Source organism: Mustela erminea, chromosome 4, assembly GCF_009829155.1.
Source record: "Mustela erminea isolate mMusErm1 chromosome 4, mMusErm1.Pri, whole genome shotgun sequence".
NCBI lineage: Eukaryota > Metazoa > Chordata > Mammalia > Carnivora > Mustelidae > Mustela > Mustela erminea.
In genome coordinates this window covers 106556517-106583653 of record NC_045617.1, presented here as the reverse complement: position 1 = coordinate 106583653, position 27137 = coordinate 106556517, and the positions used below count along the sequence as shown (strand labels likewise).

The following is a 27137-nucleotide window of genomic DNA, read 5'->3' as shown; positions in this document are numbered from 1 at the left end:
AAGGGCTAACGATAGAGACAGGTGATAATGCATGATATCTGTTAACTCTCTGGCGATATGTAATCAGATACATAAAAGGTAAATGTGTGACAAAAAGAAAAAAATTTCTATAATCTATCAATACTACTTTGTTCAGTCTGACCTGTTAGAATGATTTTTTTTCTATTTTTGCCACATTTAAGTGTACAAAATAACTGAAAACAAAACTTACATAGACTGAAATTTAAAAATCACAAAATATTCACTTAGTTCTGTTTCTGTTGTTGTTGGTTATCTTAAAATCCTTATGGGTTATCATATAACTTGATTAATCTTCATTCAGCTCGATTTGTTACTATGTGGGAAACTGAATTACTGGGTTTCAGCACACTGGGTTACTTCATATACAAACAAACATAGTGTTAGAGGATGTAGTCTTTTCTCAGAATAAATGTGAGTGCTTTAAATGGAATGCTTTTAACTTAAAAACATCCTTCTCTCCTCCATTCTGTCACTTCAGAGAATGATGAAAAACTTGAGAGAGGAACAGTGTAGGCGGGTATGTGATATGCCAGAGCAGAGTGGGGGTAAAATCACCCTTTTGTGCCAGATTCATATGCCTGATTTCTTCTTATGCTCTCAGAGTCTGGGCAGAGCTATCAAAATTATTTGCAACAGCTGGACAGTGGGTAACAGGGCATTTCTGTAGATTCTAGAATGTAGAGACATGCTTGTGAATTGTTTCATGAATTTTAAAGTTGGAATTTGATGGAATAAATTTCTCTTAAACAAGAACTTGCCATAAGCTTGCTGTTATTCTTACAACATTTACATCTTTTTTAGACTCTAAAATCTATAATCTACTTCTCTTTCTGAAATGTATTCAACCTGTATGCTGACATTAGAGATGGGGAGTAGACATAATATCATGACCTCAAGAATATTATGTAGGACAAAAGTATTATCATTATTGGACTCCATGTGGATACAATTCTCCAAGATCGCCAGATTGGTTTCTTTTCTGACAAGCTTGACTGTGAGTCTGAAGTCACAGGAACACTAGAGGGTAGTTGGTTAGTGGTGTCAACACAGTAGAATCTCCCTTATTTTAAAAAACATTTTGTATTTAGTGAACTATGACTTACAAAACTGCAACATTTGACTTAAACTTGAATTTTTATTGCTGACTTCTTCAGTTAATCTTTGCAAATGATAGAAAACTACAGATTTTACTTTTGTAGTTCAAGACAAAAGCAGCATCTGCCTTTTCCAGCATTCCACTCTATCAATACATAAAGTTTTCTTATTTCAGGAATCCTTCAACTGTCAAAATAGGGCATCAGTGAGTCAAAAATTTAATTTGAGGTTTTTTGAAGAACTTCCTTCACTTTCTGATTTTAAAATTGAAAAATTTAAATCACACTTACTTTCATTAAAATATCAGAAGAAAAGCCTGAATTTAGTGGAAAAGATTTACTTTATTTCTAACATGATTCTAATTATTTATTTTATAGAATTGTTAACTTATCTAATATTGAGCAATATTATAGGTCAAATTTCTATTTAAGTTGGCATTTTCCTAATTATTCAGACTGAAAGAAAATGATAACATTTCCTATATTTTAAATTATGGTTGAACTTTCATGAGGTATTGCTTTTAATAAATGGTTTTCCATTATAAAGTTAAGTGGTAATTGACAAAATTGGTGCCTAACTACATATCAACTTGAAATGATGCCAAATTTATGGTCCTGAGAAAATATATTGCAAGACCCGGAAGTCCAGATCAGGGTTCTGGCATGTTGGTGTCTAGTGAGGACCCACTTCCTGGTCCATAGATGGACATCTTCTGGATTGAAGGATATTTTTAGGGCCTCTTTTAGAAGATCATTAATCTTATTTATGAGATCACCACTCTCATGACCTAATCACTTCCTAGGAGGCCCACCTGCAAATACCTCCACACTAGGGATTTAGTTTCAACATATGAATTGGGGTAGTGGGGCACATTTGGTCTGTAGCAGTGATATGTAACAAATTTTTTCCAAATTTTAATGCTTTTTTTACTGTTTGTAAGATCAGAAGTAAACAAGGCATAGATTATATCATAATATCCTTCCTTCATTTTGAAAAATACTGATCACATAATGATCCATTTATTCAAATTCCTGTTAAAAGCATTTGAACTAAAAATATATACAGTGTTGGGGCGCTTGGGTGGCTCAGTCATTAAGCATCTGCCTTCGGCTCAGGTCATGATCTCAGGGTCCTGGGATCAAGCCCCGCATCAGGCTCTGTGCTCCACAGGAAGCCTGCTTCTCCCTCTCCCACTCCCCCTCTGTGTTCCCTCTCTCGCTCTGTCTCTCTCTGTCAAATAAATAAATAAAATCTTAAAAAAAAAAAATATATATATATATAGTGTTAAGAAACCTTCAGTAAACCATCATTCCCAATATTTGAACAGCTAAATAATGCCAGATCCAGAGTAGGTAAAGGATAGTAAACAGAGAGTAAACAGATTTGAAGGATTCTTAGTAAAGGAAAGCAAGGAAGAATATGATCTCTGGGTTTGGTGGCTTGAAATCTAGTCTCGTTATGCCATGCCATGTTCTAAGTTTGACCTTGGGCAAATTGTTCAGCCTTCCAATACTTAACAGAAATTGGTGAGATTGAAAGAGCTATTTGCCATATTGTCAGAGAAATGAAGTTATCTTTGTCAGCTTTGTTATTGATAATAGCTAAGTCAAAGATGTAGATTAAGATCTTCAAGTGGTGGACTTCCAAATACTTTGTCTCATATTGAAACATTAAACTCAGCAACGTACAGAATTTTGCACCTTCCGGGAGAGTTCCTCAACATGTAGTACTTTGCAGATTTGGAGTGGCTAGCTTCTCAGAAAATAGAGAGGGAAAAAGGAACTGAAATGAGTTTGCATATTGCCTTCTTCCAAGAAGGCACTGATGTGCAAACAAAGGCCAGAAGTCATTTTTTAATTGAAGACCACCCATATGTCAATATGATGCTGGATAATCTTTTTAGGACATCAGTAGAAATACTAAACCATAAAAAGTAAATAACCGAAATGCTGATAGAATCTATATGATAAAATTATTATGAAGGTTAAGGAAATGCATAATAGTACTCAATAGTTAGTAGCTACTACTTTTATTTTATCATTGCTCTTAGTATTTAAAAAAAAAAAAGTTTACCATCAAGCCTTTTTACCAAGCCATAATTGTTTTTGTTGGGGTACTTTGATGGTTGTAGATCGCATGATACAAAATTTTTTCAGTGATGAAATACAAACACAGAATATGTTTCCTAAAATATTAAATGTTTACCTTTCACACAAAAACACATACCTTCATCAATGAGTAGAGATGAATGAGCTGAGAGAATAAAATTAAAGAAAAGGCAAATTTTCTTGTCATGGGAGAGAGTTTAAAAGGTGAACAGGAGGGAGAATTGTGATAAGGAAGAGGAGTACTACCAAGTGAGCTAATTGTTTTTAAAAGAAAGAACAGATAAGAAAAGAAGTAAACAGATTAAACTATTGGGTGAAATGGAGATTTGGGGGATAACCAGGGTATTTTAAACCAGTGTATTAGAGCTGGAGAGTTGGTTGGGATGTCATGATGCTGGGGGTGTAAGCCAAGTAAACAGCTGAACTGGAGACTGAGTGCCTATGGTAGAATTACAGTTTTAGCTGTTGTTTTGTTTTTGTTTTTGTTTTTGTTTCAGTTACTTTTATTAACATATAATGTATTATTTGCCCCAGGGGTACAGCTCTGTGAATCATCAGGCTTACACATTTAACAGCACTCACCATAGCACATACCCTCCCCAATGTCCATAAACCAGCCATCCTATCCGTACCCCCCACACACACCCCAGCAAACCTCAGTTTCATTTGTGAGATTCAGAGTCTCTTATGGTTTGATGGTTTGTCTCCCTCCCGATTCCATCTGGTTTCATTTTTTCCTTCCCTACCCCGCACAAGCCCCCCCACTCTGCCTCTCAAATTCCTCATATCAGAGAGATCATATGATAATTGACTTTCTCTGATTGATTTACTTCGCTTAGCATAATACTCTCTAGTTCCATCCACATCATTGCAAATGGCAAGATTTTGGGATTTTGGATGGCTTCATAGTATTCCATTGTAAATATACACCACTTCTTCTTTATCCATTCATCTGTTGATGGACATCCACGCTGTCTCTGTAGTTTGGCTATTGTGTACATTACTGCTATAAACATTTGAGTGCACGTGCCCCTACAGATCACTATATTGGTATTCTTAGGGTAAATACCCAGTAGTGCAATTACAGGGGCATAACGTAGCTCTATTTTCAGCTTTTTGAGGAACCTCCATACTATTTTCCAGAGTGACTACACCAGCTTGCATTCCCACCAAAAGTATAGGAGGGTTCCCCTTTCCCTGATCCTTGCCAACATTTGTCGTTTTCTGACTTGTTAATTTTAGCCATTCAAACTGGTGTGAGGTGGTCTCTCATTGTGGTTTTGAATTTTATTTCCCCAATTCCGAGTGATGTGGAGCACTTTTTCATGTGTCTGTTGGCCATCTGGATGTCTTCTTTGCAGAAATGTCTGTTCATGTCTTCTGCCCATTTCTTGATTGGATTATTTGTTCTTTGGGTATTGAGTTTGCTAAGCTCTTTATAGATTTTGGATACTAGCCTTTATCTGTCATTTGCAAATATTTTCTCCCATTCTGTAAGTTGTCTTTTAGTTTTGTTGACTGTTTCCTTTGCTGTGCAAAAGCTTTTGATCTTGACGAAGTCCCAATAGTTCATTTTTGCCCTTGCTTCCCCTTGCTTTTGGCGATGTTTCTTGAAAGAAGTTGCTGCGGCTGAGGTCAAAGAGGTTACTGCCTGTTTCTGCTCAAGGAGTTTGATGGATTCCTCTCTCCCATTAAGTTCTTTAATCCATTTCGAGTCTATTTTTGTGTGTTGTGTAAAGAAATGGCCCAGTTTCATTCTTCTGCATGTGGCTGTTCAGTTTTCCCAACACCATTTGTTGAAGAGACTATTTCTTTGCCATTGGACTTCTTTCCTATTTTATCAAAGATTAGTTGACTGTAGACTTGATGGTCCATTTCTGGACTCTCTCTGTTCTCTTCCATTGATCTATGTGTCTGTTTTTAAGCCAGTACCATAATATTCTTGATGATTATGGCTTTGTAATGGAGCTTGAAGTCTGGAATTGTGATGCCACCAACTTTGGCTTTCTTTTTCAACATTCCTCTGGTTATCTGGAATCTTTTTTGGTTCCATATAAATTTTAGGATGATTTGGTTCCATTTTTTGAAAAAAAAAAAAAAAAGTGATGGTCTTTTGATAGGGATTGCATTAAGTGTGTAGATTGCTTTAGGTAGCATAGACATTTTCACCATATTTGTTCTTCCAATCCATGAGCATGGAGCATTTTTCCATTTCTTTGTTTTTTCCTCAATTTGTTTCATAAGTACTTTATAGTTTCCTGAGTACAGAGTTCTTTGCCTCTTTGGTTAGGTTTATTCCTGAGTATCTTATGGTTTTCAGTGCAATTGTAAATGGGATCGACTCCCTATCTTCTTTCTTGCTATTGCTATACAGAAATGCAACTGCTTTCTGTGCATTGATTTTATATCCTGACACTTTACTGAATTCCTGTATGAGTTCTAGCAAATTTGGAGTAGAATCTTGTGGGTTTTTCATATAAAGTATCATATCATCTGCAGAGTGAGAATTTGACTTCTTCTTTGCTGATTCAGATGCCTTTTATTTCTTTTTGTTGTCTGATTGCCGAGGCTAGGACTTCTATTATTATGTTGAATAGTAGTGGTGATAATGGACATCCCTGCGGTGTTCCTGACCTTAGGGGAAAAGCTCTCAGTTTTTTCCCCATTGCAAATGATATTTGCTGTGGGTTTGTCATAGATTGCTTTGATGATATTAAGGTATGTACCCTCTGTGCCTACACTGTGAAGACTTTTGATCAAGAAAAGATTCTGTACTTTGTCAAATGGCTTTTCAGCATCTATTGAGAGTATCATATGGTTCTTGTTCTTTCTTTTATTGATGTGTTGTATCACATTGATTGATTTGCGGATGTTGAACCAACCTTGCAGCCCTGGAATAAATCCCACTTGGTCGTGCTGAATATGCCTTTTAATGTACTATTGGATTATATTGGCTAAAATTTGGTGACAATTTTCTCATCTGTGTTTATCAAGGCTATTGGTCTGTAATTCTCTTTTTTGTGGGGTCTTTGTCTGGTTTTTAGGATCAAGGTCATGCTAGCCTCATAAAATGAGTTTGGAAGTTTTCCTTCCATTTGTATTTTTTGGAACAGTTTCAGGAGAATAGGTATTAATTCTTCTTTAAATGTTTGGTAGAATTCCCCTGGGAAGCCATCTGGCCCTGGGGTCTTGTTTGTTGGGAGATTTTTTTTTCTTTCTTTCTTTTTTTTTTCTTTTTTTTTTGTTAATGTTGGGAGATTTTTGATTACTGTTTTAATCCCCTTACTGGTTATGGGTCTATGCAGGTTTTCTGTTTCTTCCCAGTTCAGTTTCAGTAGCTTATATATCTCTAGGAATGCATCCATTTCTTCCAGATTAACAGAATTCTGGCATATAGTTGCTCTTAATATTTTCTTATAATTATTTGTATTTCTTTGGTATTGGTTGTGATCTCTCCTCTCTCATTCATGATTTTATTAATGTGCGTCTTTTCTCTTTTTTTAAGTCTGGCCAGGGGTTTATCAACCTTAATAATTCTTTTAATGAACCAGCTCCTAGTTTTGTTGATTTGTTCTACTGTTCTTTTGGTTTCTCTTTCATTGATTTCTGCTCTGATCTTGATTATTTCTGTTCTCCTGCTGGGTGTGGGCTATCTTTGCTGTTCTTTCTCCAGCTCCTTTAGGTGTAGGGTTAGGTTGTGTATTTTCAACCTTTCTTGTTCCTTGAGAAAGGCTTGTATCCTTGTATACTTTCCTTCCAGGACTGCCTTTGCTGTGTCTTACCAATTTTGAACAGTTGTGTTTTCATTTTCATTTGTTTCCATGAATATTTTCAATTCTTTAATTTCCTGGTTGACCCATTCATTCTTTAGTAGGATGCTCTTTAGCCTCTATATATTTGAGTTCTTTCCAACTTTTGTCTTGTGACTGAGTTCTAGCTTCAGAGCATTGTGGCCTGAAAATATGCAGGGAATGATCCCATCTTTTGGTACCAGTTGAGACCTGATTTGTGACCCAGGATATTATATATTCTGGAGAATGTTCCATGTGTACTAGAGAAAAATGTCTATTCTGTTGCTTTGGGATGGAATGTTCTGAATATATCTGTGATGTCCATGTGGTCCACTGTGTCATTTAAAGCCTTTAGTTCCTTGTTGATCTCTTGCTTATATGGACTGTCCATTTCAGTGAGTGGGGTATTAAAGTCCGGACTATTATTGTATTATTGTCACTGTGTTTCTTTGATTTTTTTATTAATTGGTTAATATAATTGTTTGGTTAATATAATATAACAATAATATAATTTTTTATTAATTAGTTAATATAATATAATATAATTGTCCCATGGTAGGAGCTTAGATATTTAAAATTGTTAGATCCTCTTGTTGGACAAACCCTTTAAATATGACATAGTGTCCTTCCTCATCTCTTATTATACTTTTTGGCTTAAAATCTAATTTATCTGAATTAAGGATTGCCACCCCAGCTTTCCTTTGATGTCCATTAGCATGGTAAATTGTTTTCTAACTCCTCACTTTAAATCTGGAGGTTGTCTTTAGATCTAAAGTGAGTTTCTTGTAGACATCATATTGATGGGTCTTGTTTTTTATCCATTTGGCTACCCTGTGTCACTGATTGGGGCATTTATCCCATTTACATCCAGGATAACTATTGAAAGATATGAATTTAGTGCTCTTGTATTGTCTTAAAGTGACTCTTATTGTGTATTGTCTTTGTTCCTTTCTGGTCTCTTTTTTTTAGGCTCTCTCTTTGCTTAGAAGACCCCTTCCAATATTTCCTGTAGGGCTGGCTTGGTGTTTGCAAATTCTTTTAATTTTTGTTTGTCCTGGAAGCTTTTTATCTCTCCTTCTATTTTCAATGATTGCCTAGCTGGATATAGTATTCTTGGCTCCATGTTTTTCTCATTTAGTGCTCTGAATACATCATGCCAGTTCTTTCTGGCCTGACAGGTCTCTGTGGATAAGTCTGCTGCCAATCTAATATTCCTACCTTTCTATGTACAGACTTCTTGTCCCAAGCTGATTTCAGGACATTCTCTTTGTCACTAAGACTTGTAAGTTGTACTATTAGATGATGAGGTGTGGACCTATTTTTATTGATGTTGAGGGCAATTCTGGATTTCTGGGCAAATCCTCGATTTTGATGCTTTTTCCCTTTGCCATATTAGGGAAATTCTCACTCCAATATACCTTCTGCCCCTGTATCACTTCTTCTTCTGGAATCCCAATTATTCTAATATTGTTTTGTCTTATGGTATCACTTATCTCTCAAATTCTCCCCTCATGGTCTAGTAGTTGTTTTACTTTCTTTGGCTCAGCTTCTTTATTCTCTGTCTTTTGGTATCCTATATCACTAGTTCTCTTTTCTGCCTCATTGATCCTAGCAGTAAGAGCCTCCACTTGTTATTGTACCACATTAACAGCTTTTTAAATTTCAACCTGGTTAAATTTTTGTTCTTTTATTTCTCCATCAAGGGATTTTATTTCTCCAGAAATAAAGGGATTCTCTAATATCTTCCATGCCTTTTTCAAGCTCAGCAAACACCTTGATAATCATCATTCTGAACTCTAGTTCTGACACATTACCAATGTCCATATTGATTAGGTCCCTAGCCATCAGTACCGTCTATTGTTTTTTTTTTTTTTTTTTTTTTTTTTTTTGGTGCGTTTTTCTGCCTTGTCATTTTATTTGAATAAGAATGTAGGAGTGAGAAAATGAGATACTAAAAGAGTTCAAAGACCACAGAAAAATGTAATTTTTGTAATGTAATTAGGTTAGCACCAGAGGGGAAAGAAAGGGGAAAAAAAAATAAAAATTAAGAAAAGGAAAAGGAAAAAAAATATATATATATATTAGACTGGTGAATAAAACAGAAGCACCCACTTGGTTTTGGGTGTATTCTGATCTCTTAGAAGAAACTACCTCTCAAATTTTAAAGAAAGAAAAACATATATATATACACACACATATATATACACACACGCATATGTGTATATGTATACACATACATACACACACACAAAAATAAGGGTCAACACGATGAAAGGATGGAATATGTCTGTAAAGATGGAAATTTTAAAAAACGATTCTAAAAAAGGAATTGATGAAACAAGTTCATTGGAAAAAGAGAAAAAAAAGGAGACAATGCTAATCAGGCTGGAGACTAGAACAAAGCAATGCACAGGTTTAGGGTATATTTTGATCTAATAGAAGAAATTGTATCCCTAAATTTTAAAGAAAAAATACCTACATGTATACAAAAAATAAGGTTAAATACAATGGAGGTATAATATATGACTATAACAATGAAAATTCAAAAATGTTTTAAAAGGTATCTATCAATACCTTTTAAAAAGGTAGTAATAAGATAAAAGTTAAACAACATTAAAATAGGAAAAAGAAAAAGTTAAAAAAAATAAAGTAAGAAGAAAATAAAATTAAAAAATTTAACTTTGCGAGACTAAAGGATCATGGTAAAACCATGAATTCTATATGTTAATTTCCCCTAGCTCTGCAGTTCTGGAGTTCTCGATGATTGGTGAACTTAGTCTTGGCTGCATGTTCTTGCTGCTCTTCTAGGGGAGGGGCCTATTGCAGTGATTCTCAAATGTCTTTGTCAGCGGCAGAATTGGACTGCCCTTGCCAGGGGCCAGGCTAAGTAATCTGCTCCGGTTCACTCTCAGTACCTTTTGTTCCCTGAACACTTTCCATACATCTTTGGAGGACGGGAATAAAAATGGCAGCTGTCCAGTTTCTGCCTGGATGAGCTGAGAGCTTGGGGTCCCGCTTCTCCCTGGCTCCGGCCCACACTCTGTGCTCACCCGGCCTGTGACCGAGTATTTCTATCTCTGGCACACAGCCCCATTTGGAGCCTCCAAACCCAGCAGATTCCTGCCACACACTCCTGCACCGCTCCTCCCAAAGGGGCAATGTGAGCGTCCCCAGATCTGCCACTTGTGGGGTCCCTGTTCAAAGAGCAGTGGCCCAATGTGCCTTGGATCATGGTTTTAAGGTAAGTCTGAGCTGAGACCTCACTCCTTGTCTCCATCACTGTAGTTGGCTTCCCTGCTCTGATACCTGGCAGCTCTGCCACACTCAGACACCCCTGGTCTTTCGGTGACCCCTCCGGGTCCTGAGACCACACTGTCTCAAGAGCTCCACCCTCACTTTGCCTCTGGAGTGATGCACCTCATTGGATCAGACTTCTTAAAGTTTTTGTGCTCCGCTGCCCCACCTCTTGCTGGGAGCTGACCCTTCCCCCCACGATCTATCTTCTTGTCACTTCAGATTCACTTCTCCTGACGTCCTACCTTCCAGAAAGTTGTTGATTTTCTGTTCTAGAATTGCTGCTCTTCTTCTCTTCTATCTCTTATTAAGTTTGTAGGTTTTTGAATGGTTTGACAACTATCTAGCTGAACTCCTGGGACCTAATGATATTTCAGTCTCATATTCCTCTGCCATCTTGCTTCCTCTGTTTTTTTGTTTTTTTTAATAAAACTTCAAATACATCTAAAAGTAGAAAAAGAATGTGATGAGTTCACTGACTATTTCTTTAAATAAAAAGACACAGCCGGGGCGCCTGGGTGGCTCAGTGGGTTAGGCTGCTGCCTTCGGCTCATGTCATGATCTCAGGGTCCTGGGATCAAGTCCCGCATTGGGCTCTCTGCTCAGCAGGGAGCCTGCTTCCCTCTCTCTCTCTCTGCCTGCCTCTCTGTCTACTGTGATCTCTCTCTGTCAAATAAATAAATAAAAAATCTTAAAAAAAAAAAAAGACACAGCCGTATTTCATCTAACTACTAAATATGTACTCCTCCCTCTGTTTTAAAGATGTTTTGGAAAGACATGAGAACATTTATTTTTTAGATGACTCTTCTTTTTTCTTTTTTTTTTTTTTTAATATTTTATTTACTTATTTGAGAGAGAGAAAGAGACCATGAGCATGGAGGAGGGGGAGAAGCAGACACCCTGCTGAGCAGGGAGCCTGGTGTGGGAATTGATCCTAGAACCTTGAGATCATGACCCAAGACAAAGGCAGACATGAAACCAACTGAGCTATTTGTAAATATTTCTGTCTGTATTTCTGTAAGCTAAATAATCTTCAAAAATGTTAACCATAATTGCATTATCACCTTTAAAAAGTAATAATTATTTACTACCATGTATCATTAGTTTTCACATTTTACTGTTTTATAACCTTCTTTAAAAAGTAGCTTGTTTAAATGAAAATAAATAAATTAAACCAAATAGCATCCATATATTGAGATTGGTTAATATGCCTCTCAAATGTCATTTTATATATAAAATCTTCCTCTTTCAATTTTATTTTTCAAGCAAAATTTTGTTAAAGACACTAAATTATTTGTAGTGTAGAGTTTCCATGGTTTCTTATATTTTCCTAGGTGAATAATTAGGCATTTATCCAAGGAATCTAGACTTCTTTTGGTGTAAAACAGTATTTAGAGATCATAAATGGAATATAGAGTTGCTCTTTGCTACTGAATTGTTGCTTTTCCCAGCTCTTTGCTAGTCAAACTAGGATTATTTTTGTTGTAATGAAAAGAAAAACCTCCTGAGCTAATAATTATACTTGTAATCAAAATTGGCAACTGTAGTATATGGTTCTTAGTTCATCTCCCTCCAAACATGCATAATACTGTCATAATGTACTTTTAATATATCCTGCAACTGACACACATCTAATCAAATAATTTTGCATCACTACCCTCAACTTATATTACTGAAAACAGTTTAATACTTTTGGTTCTTTCTGTCCTTAAGATTCACTAAAGATATATATTCAAAGTACTGTGTTTTAAAGTCATCTGAGTAGTTATTTTATGTGTTTTTATGTGGCCAAATAGGAATACACATAGTGGATCATTTATTTCATTTTACTCCTGAGTTTTAACAATTGCTATTTAAATCTTTATTTTATTTTATAATTATAAAATATATTTACATGGTTTCAAATTCAAATCCACAGCTAAAGATATATTTATGAAATCTAGTTTCCATTGCCATCACCTCTGCCCTATTCATTTTCTCCTCTTTATATTTTATGGTTTATTTATTGTTAAATATAAACAAATAACACACAAATATATAAATTCATATTTTTCCATTATTAAATAACAGCATAGTATATACTTTCTTCACTCTACTTTTTCTAGGTAGTATCTGGTGATCACTGAATTGCAAGGCATAGTCTCTAGAAAGCACACTTTGAGATGGTAGTTAATGAGCAAGTCATTTAGAGAGTGCTATTGGGGCACTATGGAAGAGAAGGGAATAGAAGGAGGTAGGATTGGGCAGGAGGAGGCGTTGGAATGAGATGCAGTCTCAGTATAGGCTGTTGCAAAACCCCCGTCAAGTTGGAGCTGAACTGATCATTCGGAGTTGTCAGATGTTGATGTGAAGTGTCTGGGCTGTTACAGTCCCTTGTTCACCAGTCATTGGTTGCAAACTGCCACAGGAAAAAAGAAAACTTGGATGAGGCTGTAACCCTGGACTAAAGTAATTCCCGGAGTGCTGAAAGGCAAAGTTTGTCTGCCAGCAGCAGTACCCCAAGTAGTGGAAAGAGGAGAGAAATCCTCCAGTCCTAAAGGGAGATACGGGTAGATACCACAGCATGCACTGCACATTCCCTAGTAGTATATGGAGATATTCCTACTTCCTTTTCACAAACCAGGGGTGGTAAAACAGTTTACTTGAGCAGACTCTTCTAGATTGACACTTAGATTGTTTCCAGTTGTGAGTAATCTTTTTTCATTTTAAAGATTTTATTTATTTATTTGACAGAAAAAGAGAGAACAAGCAGGGGGAACTGCAGAGGGAGAGGGAGAAGCAGACTCCCTGCTGAGCAGGAAGACCGACATGGGTCTTGATCCCAATATGTTGAGATCAAAACCTGAACCAAAGGCAGATGCTTCACCGACTGAGCCACCCAGGCACCCTAAGAGTAATTTTGATGCATTATTTCCAGCATGGAAATTAGCTCCTGACTACTAGTTCCTTCCCCAGGATTTATACTAAAGCAGTTATATATAGTAGGAAACACTTAAATAATCACACGCACAGGGAAATTCCATAGGATTAGTCTATAACCACGAGAAATAAAACATGTATTCACCTAAAACCAACAAGTATTCATAATAGCCCCCCCAAAAAAATCAAAACAGTCCAAAAGGCCATTAACTGATAGACGGATAAACAAAACATGATCTATCCAAACCATGGAACATCATTCAGCAATGAAAGGGATGAAATACTGATACATAGTACAACATGGAAGAACCTTAAAAACATTATGCTAAATGAAAGAAGCCAATCACAAAGACCACATATTATATGTTCCTATTTTTAAGAAATGTCTTTAATAAGCGAATCTGTAATAGAAAGTAGATTAGTTTTTGCCTGCTATTGGAGAAAGAATGGAGAGTGCTAATGAATAGGTGTTTCTTTTTTGAGTGATAAATGTATTCTAAAATTGGTTGTTGTGATGGTTGCACAGTTCAGAATATACTAAAACCATGGAATTCTACTCTCTAAATGGGTAAATTTTATGATATGTGAATTATATCTCAGTAAAGCTGTTGTAGTAAAAAAGAAAAAATCCCTGGCAAATCCCTCAGTATACAGGTAGCTATATTAAAGTGGCATGTGTGAATGCTTAGGAATAGAATACATACCATAGAGATTCTAGTGTGTGGGACAGAGCATGTCTGGCCTTGTTGACAGAAAGAATAAACTGGAGAAAAAACAGTTGAAATTGTTCTCACGTTTTCCTAATACCATTATACAGGGACAGTCTCTGCTGGTTTCTGAAGAAATGGCAACCAACACCACTGATGAAAATGTCCACCCAGTTAAATTCTAGGCAGCACTAAAACCCTGTAGAGTTTAGAAACATGTGTTCAGTGTTCTAAGAATGATTGTTTGCTTTCGATTTTCAGTATTTTGCTCTTAGCCCAAAGAGATTTATAGAAGCCCCTGCTCACCTTCTCCAAGTCTAATCTGCCACTTGTAAATTCACAAGTACTTCAAGACAAAATGGAATGCTGAATGTCAAGTCTAACATTTTTGCCTTCCCTTCTCTCTGACATTGGCTTTTCAAGTCCTTGCTACCTTAGTTGCTCTTTACTGTTCACTGACTGATTTTTATGTAAATCCTGCTCTATTTAGTTGTTTTCATAAGAGGATTGATCTGCAACCAGTTATTCATATCATTATCAGAAATCAAACTTTGTTTTCCTCTTCCCATGTTTTATTGAATTTTATCAGACTTTTTACTGACATTATATTTTGACAGTGCCTAGCCACACATTTGCTAGACTCCATGGTGATTTTGTTTGAATTGGACATATTTTTTTTTTTTTTAAGGCAGATATTTCTGGAAAGATAGCTTGGAGGGAAGAAAATGTTGATTAAATATCAGGCTCTACTGCACTCTATAAACTAGGTTTTTTGACAGAGCAAAATTTGTATAAACATAGATGGTGACCCTGTGCTCACTACACAGTATGTACTCTATAAATATTTGCTGAGTCAATATATACATTTTATTCTCATCTGAGAAATTAAGCAGATTTCTCTTTTCTTGAACAGAGAGACTATATCCACATAAATCCCATAATCTTTATGAAGTGTACATAATTTAATGACTATATTAGAATAAGTAGAGGTGTTACCAAATTTGTAGACTAAAAGATTCCTATTTTTATGTAGCAGTTTTGTCATTATGTTGCTAAAGTCTGACATTTAGGATATTTAGACTCCTGTATCAGCTGCCATTACATACAGTACACAATTGTCATCTAATTTGTGTCTATCCTAATAATAGCTAAACATTTGAAGCATTGAATGTTAACATCTAAGTTCAATTATATGGTTCTCAAAATAGGTACTTCTTAACAATTTCCATCTTTTCTTAACTAATTATTTTTCAAAGTTCTCAACTTTGGAATGATTTTTGAGAAACCAGTAAATACTTTGTAGTAATTTAACGAATATCAGTAGCTTTGAATTTCCTACTTCTTTATTTCCCTCCTTTCTCCTCTATGCCCCACATGTAATTCATCCAAAATTACCACAGTATCTTCACCCCCTTTCTACTTTTTTAGTTATTATCAAGGATAGGACTTCATTTTATCAGCCCTATTTTGCTTTAGAGCTTCCAGTTGCTTCTGTCCACTTGAAGCAGACATTGATGAAATTTGATTATAGTATCAATTAATATACCAAAAAAAAAAAAAGGAGTGAATCAAGTCTGAATAACATGAAAACCAGGTAAGAGTGGATTCAGTACAGAACGGCAATATAGTAATTTTCAAATGTGACAGGGAAGAGATTCTGAAAATTCAAATTAAAAGAGAAATCCAATTAATAAGTATTCATAGTATTTGAATTATTGAGCAGGGATTTATATTTCTGGCAAAGAGTTTGGGGATGATAAGAGCACAAACACTAAGTCAATGAAAAGGAAGCAATACTGACATTCAATTTTAAAAGTTTGCATAACAAAGAAAATATACTAATAATGAAGTAGCAGAAAGAGAAGTTAAGAATACAGTCCCATTTACAGTGACACCAAAAAGGATAAAATATCTAAGAAGAAATTTAACCAAGGAGATGAAAGACTTGTACTCTGAAAACTATAAAAATTTAATGAAAGAAATTAAAAATAAACAAATTTAACAATATATTATGCTTCTGGATTAGAAGAATTAATATTGTTAAAATGCCCATACTACCCAAAGCAGTCTACAGACTCAAGGCAATTCTTTTCAAAATATAGAAAATATCAATATTACTTTTATTTTTCACTGAACTAGAACAAATAATTCTAAAATTTGAATGAAGCCATGAAGACCCTGAATAGCCAGGGGAAAACTTGAGAAAAAAGGAACAAAACTGGAGGTATCACAGTCTCAGATTTCAAGATATACTACAAAGCTCTACGAATAAAAATGGTATGGCATGGGCACAAAGATAGATTGATGGAAAAGGATAGATGGCCCAGATATAAACCCATGCTTATATGGTCAGTTGATCTTTGACAAAAGAGGCAAGGACATACAATGGAAAAAGACAGTTTCTTCAATTAGCAATGCTGGGAAAACTGGACAGCTATATGCCAAAGAATGAAACTGGACCACTTTCTTTTATCATACAGGAAAGGAAACTCAAAATGGGTTAAAAACCTGTATGTGAGATCTGAAACCATTAAATTTCTATAAAAAATAGACAGTAATCACTTGGACATCTATCTTAGTAATATTTTTCTAGATACATCTCTTGAGGCAAAGGAAATAAAAGCAAAAAACAAACTATTGGGAATACACCAAAAAAGAAAGCTTTTGCACAGTAAAGGAAACCATCAACAAAAAGGGAACCTACTGAATGGGAGAAGACTTGGAGAAATGATATATCCAATAAAAAGTTAATACTCAAAATATATAAAGAACTTATACATCTCAACACCAAAATAAAACAAAAACAAAAAACCACCAATGATCCAATTAGAAAATGGGCAGAAGATCTGAATAGATATTTTCTAAAGAAGACATACAGATGGCCAACAGGTACGTGAAAATATGCTCATTATCACTGATGACCAACAGGTACATGAAAATATGCTCAATATTATTAGTGAAATGCAAATATAAACCTCAATGAGATATCACATAATACTATTCAGAATGGCTTATATCAAAAACACAAGAAACAAGACTGTGAAGAAAAAGGAACCTCTGTGCACTATTGTTGGGAATGTAAATTGGTACAGCCACTGTGGAAAACAGCATGGAAGTTCCTCAAAAAAATTAAAAATAGGGATGTCATATGGTCCAGTAATTCTCTTTCTGGGCATTTACCCAAAGGAAACAAAATTATTAATTTGAAAAGATATGTTCGCCTGTATGTTTATTGCAGCATTATTTACAATAGCCAAGGTATGGAAGCAGCTTCTTACTAGACAAGTCTCTAGAGGCAAGGGAAATAAAAGCAAAAATAAACTATCTGGACTACTTCAAGATAAAAAGCTTCTGCACACCAAAGGAAACAGTCAACAAAACTAAAAGGCATCCTATAGAATTGGAGAAGATATTTGTAAATGACATCTGATAAAGGGTTAGTATCCAGAATTTCTAATTTATCAAACCCAGTACCCCAAAAAACAAATAGTCCAGTTAAGAAATGGGCAAGTGACATGAATAGACATTTTTCCAAAGACATCCAGATGGCTAACAGTCACATGAAAAGACTCTTAGCATCATTCATTATCAGGGAAATACAAATCAAAGCACAATGAGATACCACCTCACACCAGTCAGAATGGCTGAAATTAACAAGTCAGGAAACAACAGATGTTGGTGAAGATGTAGAGAAAGTAGAACCCTCTTGCACTGTTGGTGGGAATGCAAACTGTTGCAGCCACCCTGGAGAACAGTATGGAGGTTCCTCAAAAGTTAAAAATAGAACTACCCTAGAACCAGCAATAAAACTATTTGCACTAACCCAAGGGAATACAAAAATGCTGATTCTAAGGGGCACATGCACCCCAAATGTTTATGGCAGCATTATCAACAATAGGCAACTTATAGAAAGAGCCCACATATGCCTGGGTGGCTCAGTGGGTTAAGTCTCTGCCTTTGGCTCCGGTAATGATCCCAGCATCCCAGGATCGAGCCCTGCATCGGACTCTCTGTTCAGCGGAGAGCCTGCTTCCCCCCTCTTTCTCTGCCTGCCTCTCTCTCTGCCTGCTTGTGATCTCTGTCAAATAAATAAAATCTTTTTTTTTTTTTAGATTTTTATTTATTTATTTGAGAGAGAGACAGTGAGAGAGAGCATGAGCGAGGAGAAAGTCAGCGGGAGAAGCAGACTCCCCATGGAGCTGGGAGCCCGATGTGGGACTCGATCCCAGGAATCCGGGATCATGACCTGGGCCGAAGGCAGTTGTCCAACCAACTGAGCCACCCAGGTGTCCCTAAATAAATAAAATCTTAAAGAAAAGAAAGAAAGAAAGAGCCCACATAGCCATCGAAGCATGTATGCAACTAGACTGTATTAATTCTAAGCGAAATAAGTAAGTCAGAGAAAAACGAATACGGTGATTTTACTCATGTGGAATTTAAGAAACAAAACAGATGAACACAGGGAAAGGGGAAAAAAAAGAGGGAAGCAAACCATAAGAAACTTAACTATAGAGAACAAACTGAAGGTTGATGGAGGGAGATGGGCAGGGGATGGGCTAAATGGATAATGGACATTAAAGAGGGCACTTGTTGTGATGATTACTGGGTGTTTTATATGTAAGTGATGAATCACTAAAATCCGCTGAAACCAGTATTACACTGTATGTTAACTAACAAGAATTTAAATAAAAATTTGGAAGAAAGAAAAGGAATGAGAGTAAAGGCCATCAAATGCCAGAGATAGAATTAAATATTCTTCTGTTTATATAGAGGTAGAAAAAAATGAGATATATTGAAGATATGTTTATAACTTTGAGACAAATTTGAAGTAAAAAATGAGAACTCTGTTATCATTACTTTTCACTACTATAAATTCTTCAAGCTGTGTGGTAGCCATTTTGAATTATTTAGAAGTAACGGGGGCGTTCAATATTTCCTTATTTGTCTTGAACAAAAATAAGAACCAAATATGAGAAATCTGAGGAGTAATGAGAGTATAAAATTTTTCTCATTGAAAAGGAGATAACATGCAACAATACCATTTCTATGATACTATATAGGTAATTTTTCATGATTTCTCATTCTTAATGAGTCTGTTATATATGGTTACATTGTAACGTGTCATATCAATTATATGTATTGTCTTTTACTTTTAAAAATCCTGCCTCAGAAACCTAATCAACCAGATTACTATAAACTAATCAAATTCAAGGGGAAAAAATTTCCCAACACTGGAAATTATCTAAAATCATGTGATTAGAGTTTACTATTCAGATTTAGTGTTGCTTGATACAAGTTTGACTTACTTTTTGCAAAATGAAATTTCTGTATTCAAAGTGAGAAAGACGTACATGAGAATTTGGGAACCAATTATCTCATCCTGAACAAGAGTACCTGAAGTTAATGTGTGAAAGAACTGCAAAGTTGTGAATCTGTTAATACAGAAGAAATGTATATATTCATTCACAAATTTATGATGTTTCAGGAGAGGTATATATAAACTTTATCTTAAAATTTAAAAACTAGGGTGCCTGGGTGGTTCAGAGGGTTGGGCCTCTGCCTTCAGCTCAGGTCATGATCTCGAGGTCATGATCTCGGAGTCCTGAGATCAAGTTCTGCGTCAGGCTCTCTGCTCCGCAGGGAGCCTGCTTCCTTCTCTCTCTGCCTGCCTCTCTGCCTACTTGTGATCTCTGTCAAATAAATAAATAAAATCTTAAATAAATAAATAAACTTAAAATTTTAAAAAAATTTAAAGACTAGATCCATGTATAACTGTGATAAAAATACAAATTAAATTAGAAAAACAAAAATTAATAAATCCTTAAAAACTTTAAGCTAACAATTACAAATCGATATTTTCCCTTCTGCAACATGCAAGAGCCAAATATTTCTGTTTTTCTTGGAATGAACTGACTTCTTTGTAAACTTGCTGTGTGAAATACTGTTTTGTTTTCTAGTTCAGTCATTTTTGACACTTGACAGAGGGTTACTTGTTGAGAGATTTTGTAGTACATTTGTACCTTTATCAGAAAGATACATTTAAATGTTAAATGTTTTAAACTAAGACTCTAAGTTAAAAGATGAAATAAGATGAATTCACCCACCCTAAAAAATTTTTAATTTTTTAATTTATAAATAAGACAAAGACTTTCTTCCTTCCATCCATCGTAATATTAACACTCAATGAGAAACCAATCCTTGAAAATGCAAATAGTGTTTATTTTTAATTCAAAAATCAAGGTAGACAACTTATTTTTCAGTGTATAAATTCAGTGGTTATCATGTTCCTAATTTGGTCCATCTTAGCTTGAAATTTTTAACATCGTCCAGAACATAACAGAAGACAGAATCCGAAATAAATGCTTATATCTAACTATTCAACTCTGAGCTGTGTCCCTTTTGGTTTTTATTAATTTCTCCTTTTCACATAAATGTAAACTTATATAGACATATACTTAATTGAATAGTATAGTATGTTCACAGTGAATAAAATGAGAAGTCATATGTATATCTTTAAGAGATTTTATTTGTTCATCAGAACGAATGTTTTCAAGTGTCCTTATTTTCTTTTTTTGCTTTTGGCCCTTTGGCTATCTTTCTAGTTGTTAGTTTCTGCCCAAGTTATTCCTAAGGAGGCTAGGCCACACACCTGAACACAAAGGGATGCAGAATCCATCAGGCCTGCGGGGAGTCACACATATTCTTAATTTACTATGCTTTCTTTGACAACAGAAAGAGAAATTTTTCTTGATGCTTTGATAGCTGTGGGTGAGGCAAGGTAACTAATGTCTTAAAGAAAAAGTGCAAGGAAGAGTCAAAAGATGGGAAAGTATGTCCATTTATGTGCCGGATGAGGGTATTAGATTTTCTCCCATGTTCCAGCTATGAAATTCACAGTAATAATGTAAATTTTTCTTTATTCATAATAAAGTGATTCATAAAATGATAAGATCTATAGATTCCAAGTAACTTTTGACTAAGGCAGTATTCTTTGATACTAATTTTTGGAATGATATTTATCAAAAGAATTGAATTACTTTCTACCAATATGTTGACTAAATCAACCCTGCAATCTGATTGCACATTCTGACCAGTTTATAGCAAGAATAATATATTGGAGGAAATAATATAAACAGTTTCTTTTTCTTTCCCCCCTCCCTTTTTCTCCCTCCATCTCAGATTTCTGGACTAGTTGAGAATTTTACTGGCTGCATAGAAGTTATAGAAATCAATAACTGGAAATTTTTTATCCCATCCAAGGCAGTGAGAAAAATTCATGTGGACAATTGCAGGTAAAATCTGCTAATGATTTTTCAAATACTGGTTTGTATAACCACACCCAAAAGTAGTTTTCCATTTGAAATCATCTAATCAGCACCAGACTGCATTTCCTTCATTTTGATGTTGTTTCATACACACTTTATTTTTTTAGAGCTACAGAATATTTATGCTATATCCCAGTTAATTCGGACCATTTATAGTTGAGTTTCAGCTTTGTGCTACGTAAGGCATATCATGTAGACCAGCAAATGATCAGTTTGTCTTGATCAAAAAAATATCATCTGTCAAAATGTTTCAAATACAAGCTTTCTGACAGTCATGTATATGTGTTATTGTTTAGAGTGCTAAAATGTTTCTTTTAAAATGTCACTGTAAAAAATTGTCATTGTGCTTGAATTTTCATTATTAGTGGCATCCCTTTAAAATAACCTGCATCTGGCTACAGACCTATCTATATGTGTGGTGAGGGGTGGGATAGAGGTGGAGTAGAGCGATGGCACATGTGACACAATATTAGGCATACATGCCATTGGTATGAATTAGTTAAAAAAAATTTCCCTGAAAGTTACAAAAAAAAGATCATTTAGGGAGCTCTGTGGTGCATTGGAAAGGGTTCACACAGGTTAGAGAGGATGGCATGGCGTGGCAGGATGTTTGATGTTAACAAACAGACTTAAGAGCAGTAACACATTGACTGATAGCACCAAAAAATTTTGAATTATTGAAATCCTTCTATGTACTGTAGTCCAAAGGAAATAAACAGTCACACAGTGACTGTCTTTAAGGAGTTTATAGTGTAGTAGTGGAGATATTGATGAAATATTAAAGTGAATATATAAATAGGAAGTATGCTTTGGGAAAAAAAACACAAAAGGCTTTGAGAACTTTACATATTTGAATATCATCAGATCGGTTTTCTTCACAGTTTGAGGGGGTTGTATATATTAAGAAATTAAAGAAATACTTAGAAGGTAAAAGTATTATTCATTCCCCAATGTTTCACCTTTAGGCTACACATTTAAAATATATTTGTGGCACCTATCAAACAATGGCAGACAGGGTACTTATTTTGTTTGTGTTTTGTTTTTACTCAGATGAAAACTTAATATCTTATGTTATACACAATAGATGGGTTCCAGCAATTTTAATATAAATCAGATACTCACAAGTCCTCATGTTTTTACCATTTATTTCTAAATTTTAAAGTTTGCCTCTATTTTTTATTGATTGGAAGTTAGCAACATTCCTAATAATTACTTAGCTCTCAGATTTTTTTTGCTCTCTAGCTTTTCTGTTAAATATCAGTTTGCAACTCATAGTTAAGTGAATAACAAGCAGTCACTAGGTCATAAATCCATTGAAAAGGACATAATCCTTTGATAATTCATATAATCATTTGCTAATGTAGCAATTGATAAAATTTTCTCTTTAATTTTATAAAACTAGGACACACTTAACTTTGTAGGAATGAGTATAAAACTGGTGCCTAGGTGGCTCAGTCAGTTGGTTGGTTGCCTTCAGCTTGGGTCATGGTCTCAGGATCCTGGGGATCAAGCACCACCTCTGGCTCCCTGCTCAGTGGGGAGCCTGCTTCCCCCCTCCCTTTGCCACTCCCCCTGCATGTGTGTGCACTCTCTCTCTCTATCTCTCTCTCTCTCATGCTCTCTGTCAAATAAATAAATAAAACCTTTTAAAAAAAGAATAAATAAAAAATAAAACTGGAAAATCCCTGTGTAACTACCTCAGTTACCTGCAAGCCAATTCTAAATCTTTTCTTGATCTCTCTTACATAGAAGTCCTATTTTATTGACCTCCAATGTCATGAATCTGACCTTCATTTTTGTATTACTGGTTCTTTAAACACTATGTATGACTTAATGCTGCTAATGACATTATACCTCCCTATAATATCCAGCACAGCTGTAGACCTGTGAAAGGCATTTTGCTTGTAATTAGGGTTAGGACAAGCAGAGACTATTAAGTTTCTCTGAACATTTACTCTGCTTCTCTCATCAACCCTTAATAGCACTTTTTCTCATTTAGGATGACCTCTCTTAAGAGAGGCATTATACTAGATCGGTCTAGAATGCAGTTTTCTAAGCTCAGTTCTGCAAATAATTGTCTGTATGATACCGGGTAAGGTTTAAAAGTTCCATTCATTAGTCTTATCTGTGAAATCAGAAAAGTAACTCTTGCCGCCTAATGTTGTAAAAATGATAAACGTGGACTCTCTTCTTTGCTAAAAGCGCAGTGACATTGGCCTTTGTTTCCAAATTTCCTACCATCTCCAGAAAATTGCATCTTCTAGTCCCTCTTCCAGAACCCTCTTCTTCCTCTGCCCATTGCCCTCATTCACAAGTCTGGCTTCTCAGCATTTAGACTGCAGCTTTACTATGACTGTATCCAAGAGGCCTTCCTGGACAAACCAAAATGAAGTGAGCTCCCAACTATGTCTCCCACTCACTGTTTATCTCCATATTTATTTTTATTCTTAACGAGGGCTGACACTGAATATGTTTATTTATGTGTCCAAAGGTTTCTTTTATGATTCTCTTCACCATAATATGTGCTTCTTGTGGGCATGTACTCTGTAGATCTCTTTTACTTCTATTTCCTCAAGGCCTGCGATAGTAGATGCTAAAAACTTTGCTATAAAGTATCTTATGATTCAACTGTGATTATTTCTTCCCACAAATTTTTTTAAATTTCATAAGTAACTTTATTTGTGATAATGTAAAATTAAAAAGAAATCTTCATAAACTTGTTCAAATATGACAAGAATAATGTGAATCAAGAGAAGATAAGTAACATATCTAAGGTCACACAAATAGGTAGTAGTACAACTAAATCTAGTTCTCACACCTTCAATTTCAATCATAATTAACAATTAATAATATTACATATAATAAAACTCTCAAAATAGAAAAAATATAATGATACAATTTCACATTTGCCTCCATTCAATATGATAATATGGTTAACTAATAAAATAGAAGGACTTTGTAATCATGAATGAAAAGAAAGGAACACTATGTTGTGGATTAAGCTCGCACTGAAAGCTAAAAGACCCAGCTTCTAAACATGACACTGTCCCACAAATTTTTATTGTGAAATTTTTTTTTTCCAGATTTACTTTACAGAGGGATTCTCAGACTTTTTAGTCTTTGCACTCTTAAAAAGAGTGCTGTTACTGTTGACTGCAAAAGGCTTTCTTTTTAAGTGGAATATATTTATCAGTATTTACCATATTAGAAATAAAAACTAAGGAAGTTTAAATATATTTATTACTTAACTCATAAAACAAAAAGATAAATTCATTGCATATTAATATAAGTAATATAAAATAGCATATTTTTATGAAAAATATCTATGCTTATTAAAACATAAAAATGAAAAGATTGGCAGTTTCACTTTTCTTGCAAATATATTTATTGTCAGCCTTCATGAAGACATCTGGATACTTACATGTGTTTATGTATTCAATCTGTACAATAATTATTCTGCAGAAATAACTGAAGAAATTCTGGCCTCATACATATATATTTAGAAATGATAGTGATATTTAATAACCCTTTTAGGTAATTAGGAATACTTTTCTTTGATATTGCCCAAAACTTGGTAAGTAATAGATTCTTAAAGGTTAGTTGCAATATGGAATGTGAAACCTGATGACCAATTAACCTGTTATACCTGTTAAATTAAAATCCATTGTTCTTTTTCATATTTTGATTGGATCTTTTACCCATGCACAATTTTGTACTATTGATTGGAAAATACTGGCTTCTTGAGTTATGCAGCTATCAAAAATGTCAACATATATCAATATAAAATATCAAAAAATCCTGTGACTAATATATAATATTAATTAATAATATATATTATTATACTATTTCTTATATGTGTGTGTGTGTGTGTGTGTGTGTGTATTTTTTTTTTTTTTTTTTGAGAGAGGGAGAGAGTGGAGAGGGGCAGAGAGAGGAGAGAATCTTGAGCAGGCTCCAGACTCATCACAGAGGCCAATGCGGGGCTCAGTCTCAGAACTCTGAGACTGTAACTGGAGCCAAAACCAAGAGTCAGAGACCCAACTGACTGAGCCACTCAGGTGCCCCTCCTATATATTTTAATAGTCACCTTTGTTTTTAATAAATAAATAGTATATACCTAAGGCACGAGACTATTATCATATATGGCTTATGTCTTATGCCCAGAGTGTGAAAGACTGATCATTTAGGCTCTGTTGACAGATATTAATATAGTATGACATCAAGAACAGCTAAATTGGTTTTCCACCTCTAGTTTTCTGCCCTAGAGAAGCGCAGAGATATGATCTGATAACACTTTGGATGGCCTTCTTAAAAACAATAAAACAGGGGCACCTGGGTGGCTCAGTGGGTTAAGCCTCTACCTTTGGCTCAGGTCATGATCTCTGCGTCCTGGGATCAAGCCCAGCATCGGGCTCTCTGCTCAGCAGGGAGTCTGCTTCCCTCTCTCTCTCTGCCTGCCTCTCTGACTACTTGTGATCTCTCTCTGTCAAATAAGTAAAATAAAAAATTTTTTAATAAAACATTGAAAAGCAAGGAAATGGACGTCTAAAGGGATGATAAATATGATGGAATTACTTATAAGTCAGTTGAAAACAAATGCATGTACTTGTACCTATATGGATAGATCTTAAAACATATCATTGAGTGAGAGAAAAAAAAGATAGCTATAGCAACATATCCTTTGTGTGCATTTAAGAATCTGACTTAAATACAAACAACTGACTTACCTTTATTACACATTCTCATATATCTCCATGTAATATTAAGTAGTTTAGATTATTTTTACCCTGTCTCCTTTAAATAATTACTATTTCTGAAGGAATGTGTTGTATAATGGGGAGAAGAATTCAAACAAAAAGAAATGATTCAGAAACAAAAAAGCATCAGAGATCATTTTCCACTTTTTAATTCTTTATTCACACATCTTCTCAATAGGATATTAGTATCATTAAATCAAACATTATTAGCTTTTAAAAGGGAGTAAGTTATAAAGTATATAGCATGATGTTATAAATTTGTGTTAACAGTCTAGAATCCTACTTTTAAGCAAATATTTGATTTAAATGTTTTATTAGTTAAAGACTAAGGTATAGTGTTTTAACATTCTAGTAATACATCATTGCTATATTTTTTCTTTTTTACAAAATAAGCATCCGCTATCATTTTCAAGTAGATAATATGAGCCTTCAAAACAAAATGTAAAAGCAAAATTCGATTACCCAGAAATGGGAGTCCAAAGTTCATTATTTTATTCATTCAAATAATTTAGTTAAATTAAATCTAAAATTATGTGAGAAATGAGGTAAATTATAAGTTTCTCTAGTTTTTTAGCCTTTCAGATACTTGTCTATAACAATGCGCTGTGAGATTGATAAACTCTTAGCCTCCTGGAGACATGATTATCATTTACATGTGAAGACCAGATTATGGACAAGAGCTGAAATTATAGTTTAATATTAGTTCTGTATTTGTACATGTGAGACTAAGCAAAGAGGACTTTCTACATGAAACTGAACTTATCACAGATGTAGAAATTCTATTTTAGATATGTCTTGACCTGGCTACCTTTTGTGACTGCCAGCTTAGTGTAATGTTTTTCAGACAGCTAATTTATTCCATGAATTGCTGATTCTCACGACAAGAACAATAGCATAGGAGACCTCCCTTCAGAAAATTTTGTTAGTATCTGCCAGGCTGTATGATAATAGACCATACAGTAACAGCTAACAACAACAAGAGTATTAAATAAATAAAATAATAGATACTGTATTTCTGTGTTTTTCATTTTTAAGACAGAGTCTAATAAAACTAAGTTGGCAATTTGATGGATTCATATGTGTTTACATTATTTCTTTTCTTCTGTATATTATTGCTTCA

The 27137-nt window shown here is 34.7% G+C and overlaps 1 protein-coding gene across 1 annotated transcript in view; it reads left to right on the top strand.

Moving 5' to 3' along the window:
* EYS (eyes shut homolog) overlaps positions 1–27137 on the top strand; it is a 1637266-nt gene that overhangs the window by 1090935 nt on the left and 519194 nt on the right. The window contains 2 exon segments of the mRNA XM_032341352.1: positions 11225–11228; positions 21128–21227. Of these exon segments, the coding sequence (XP_032197243.1) occupies positions 11225–11228; positions 21128–21227 (104 nt within the window).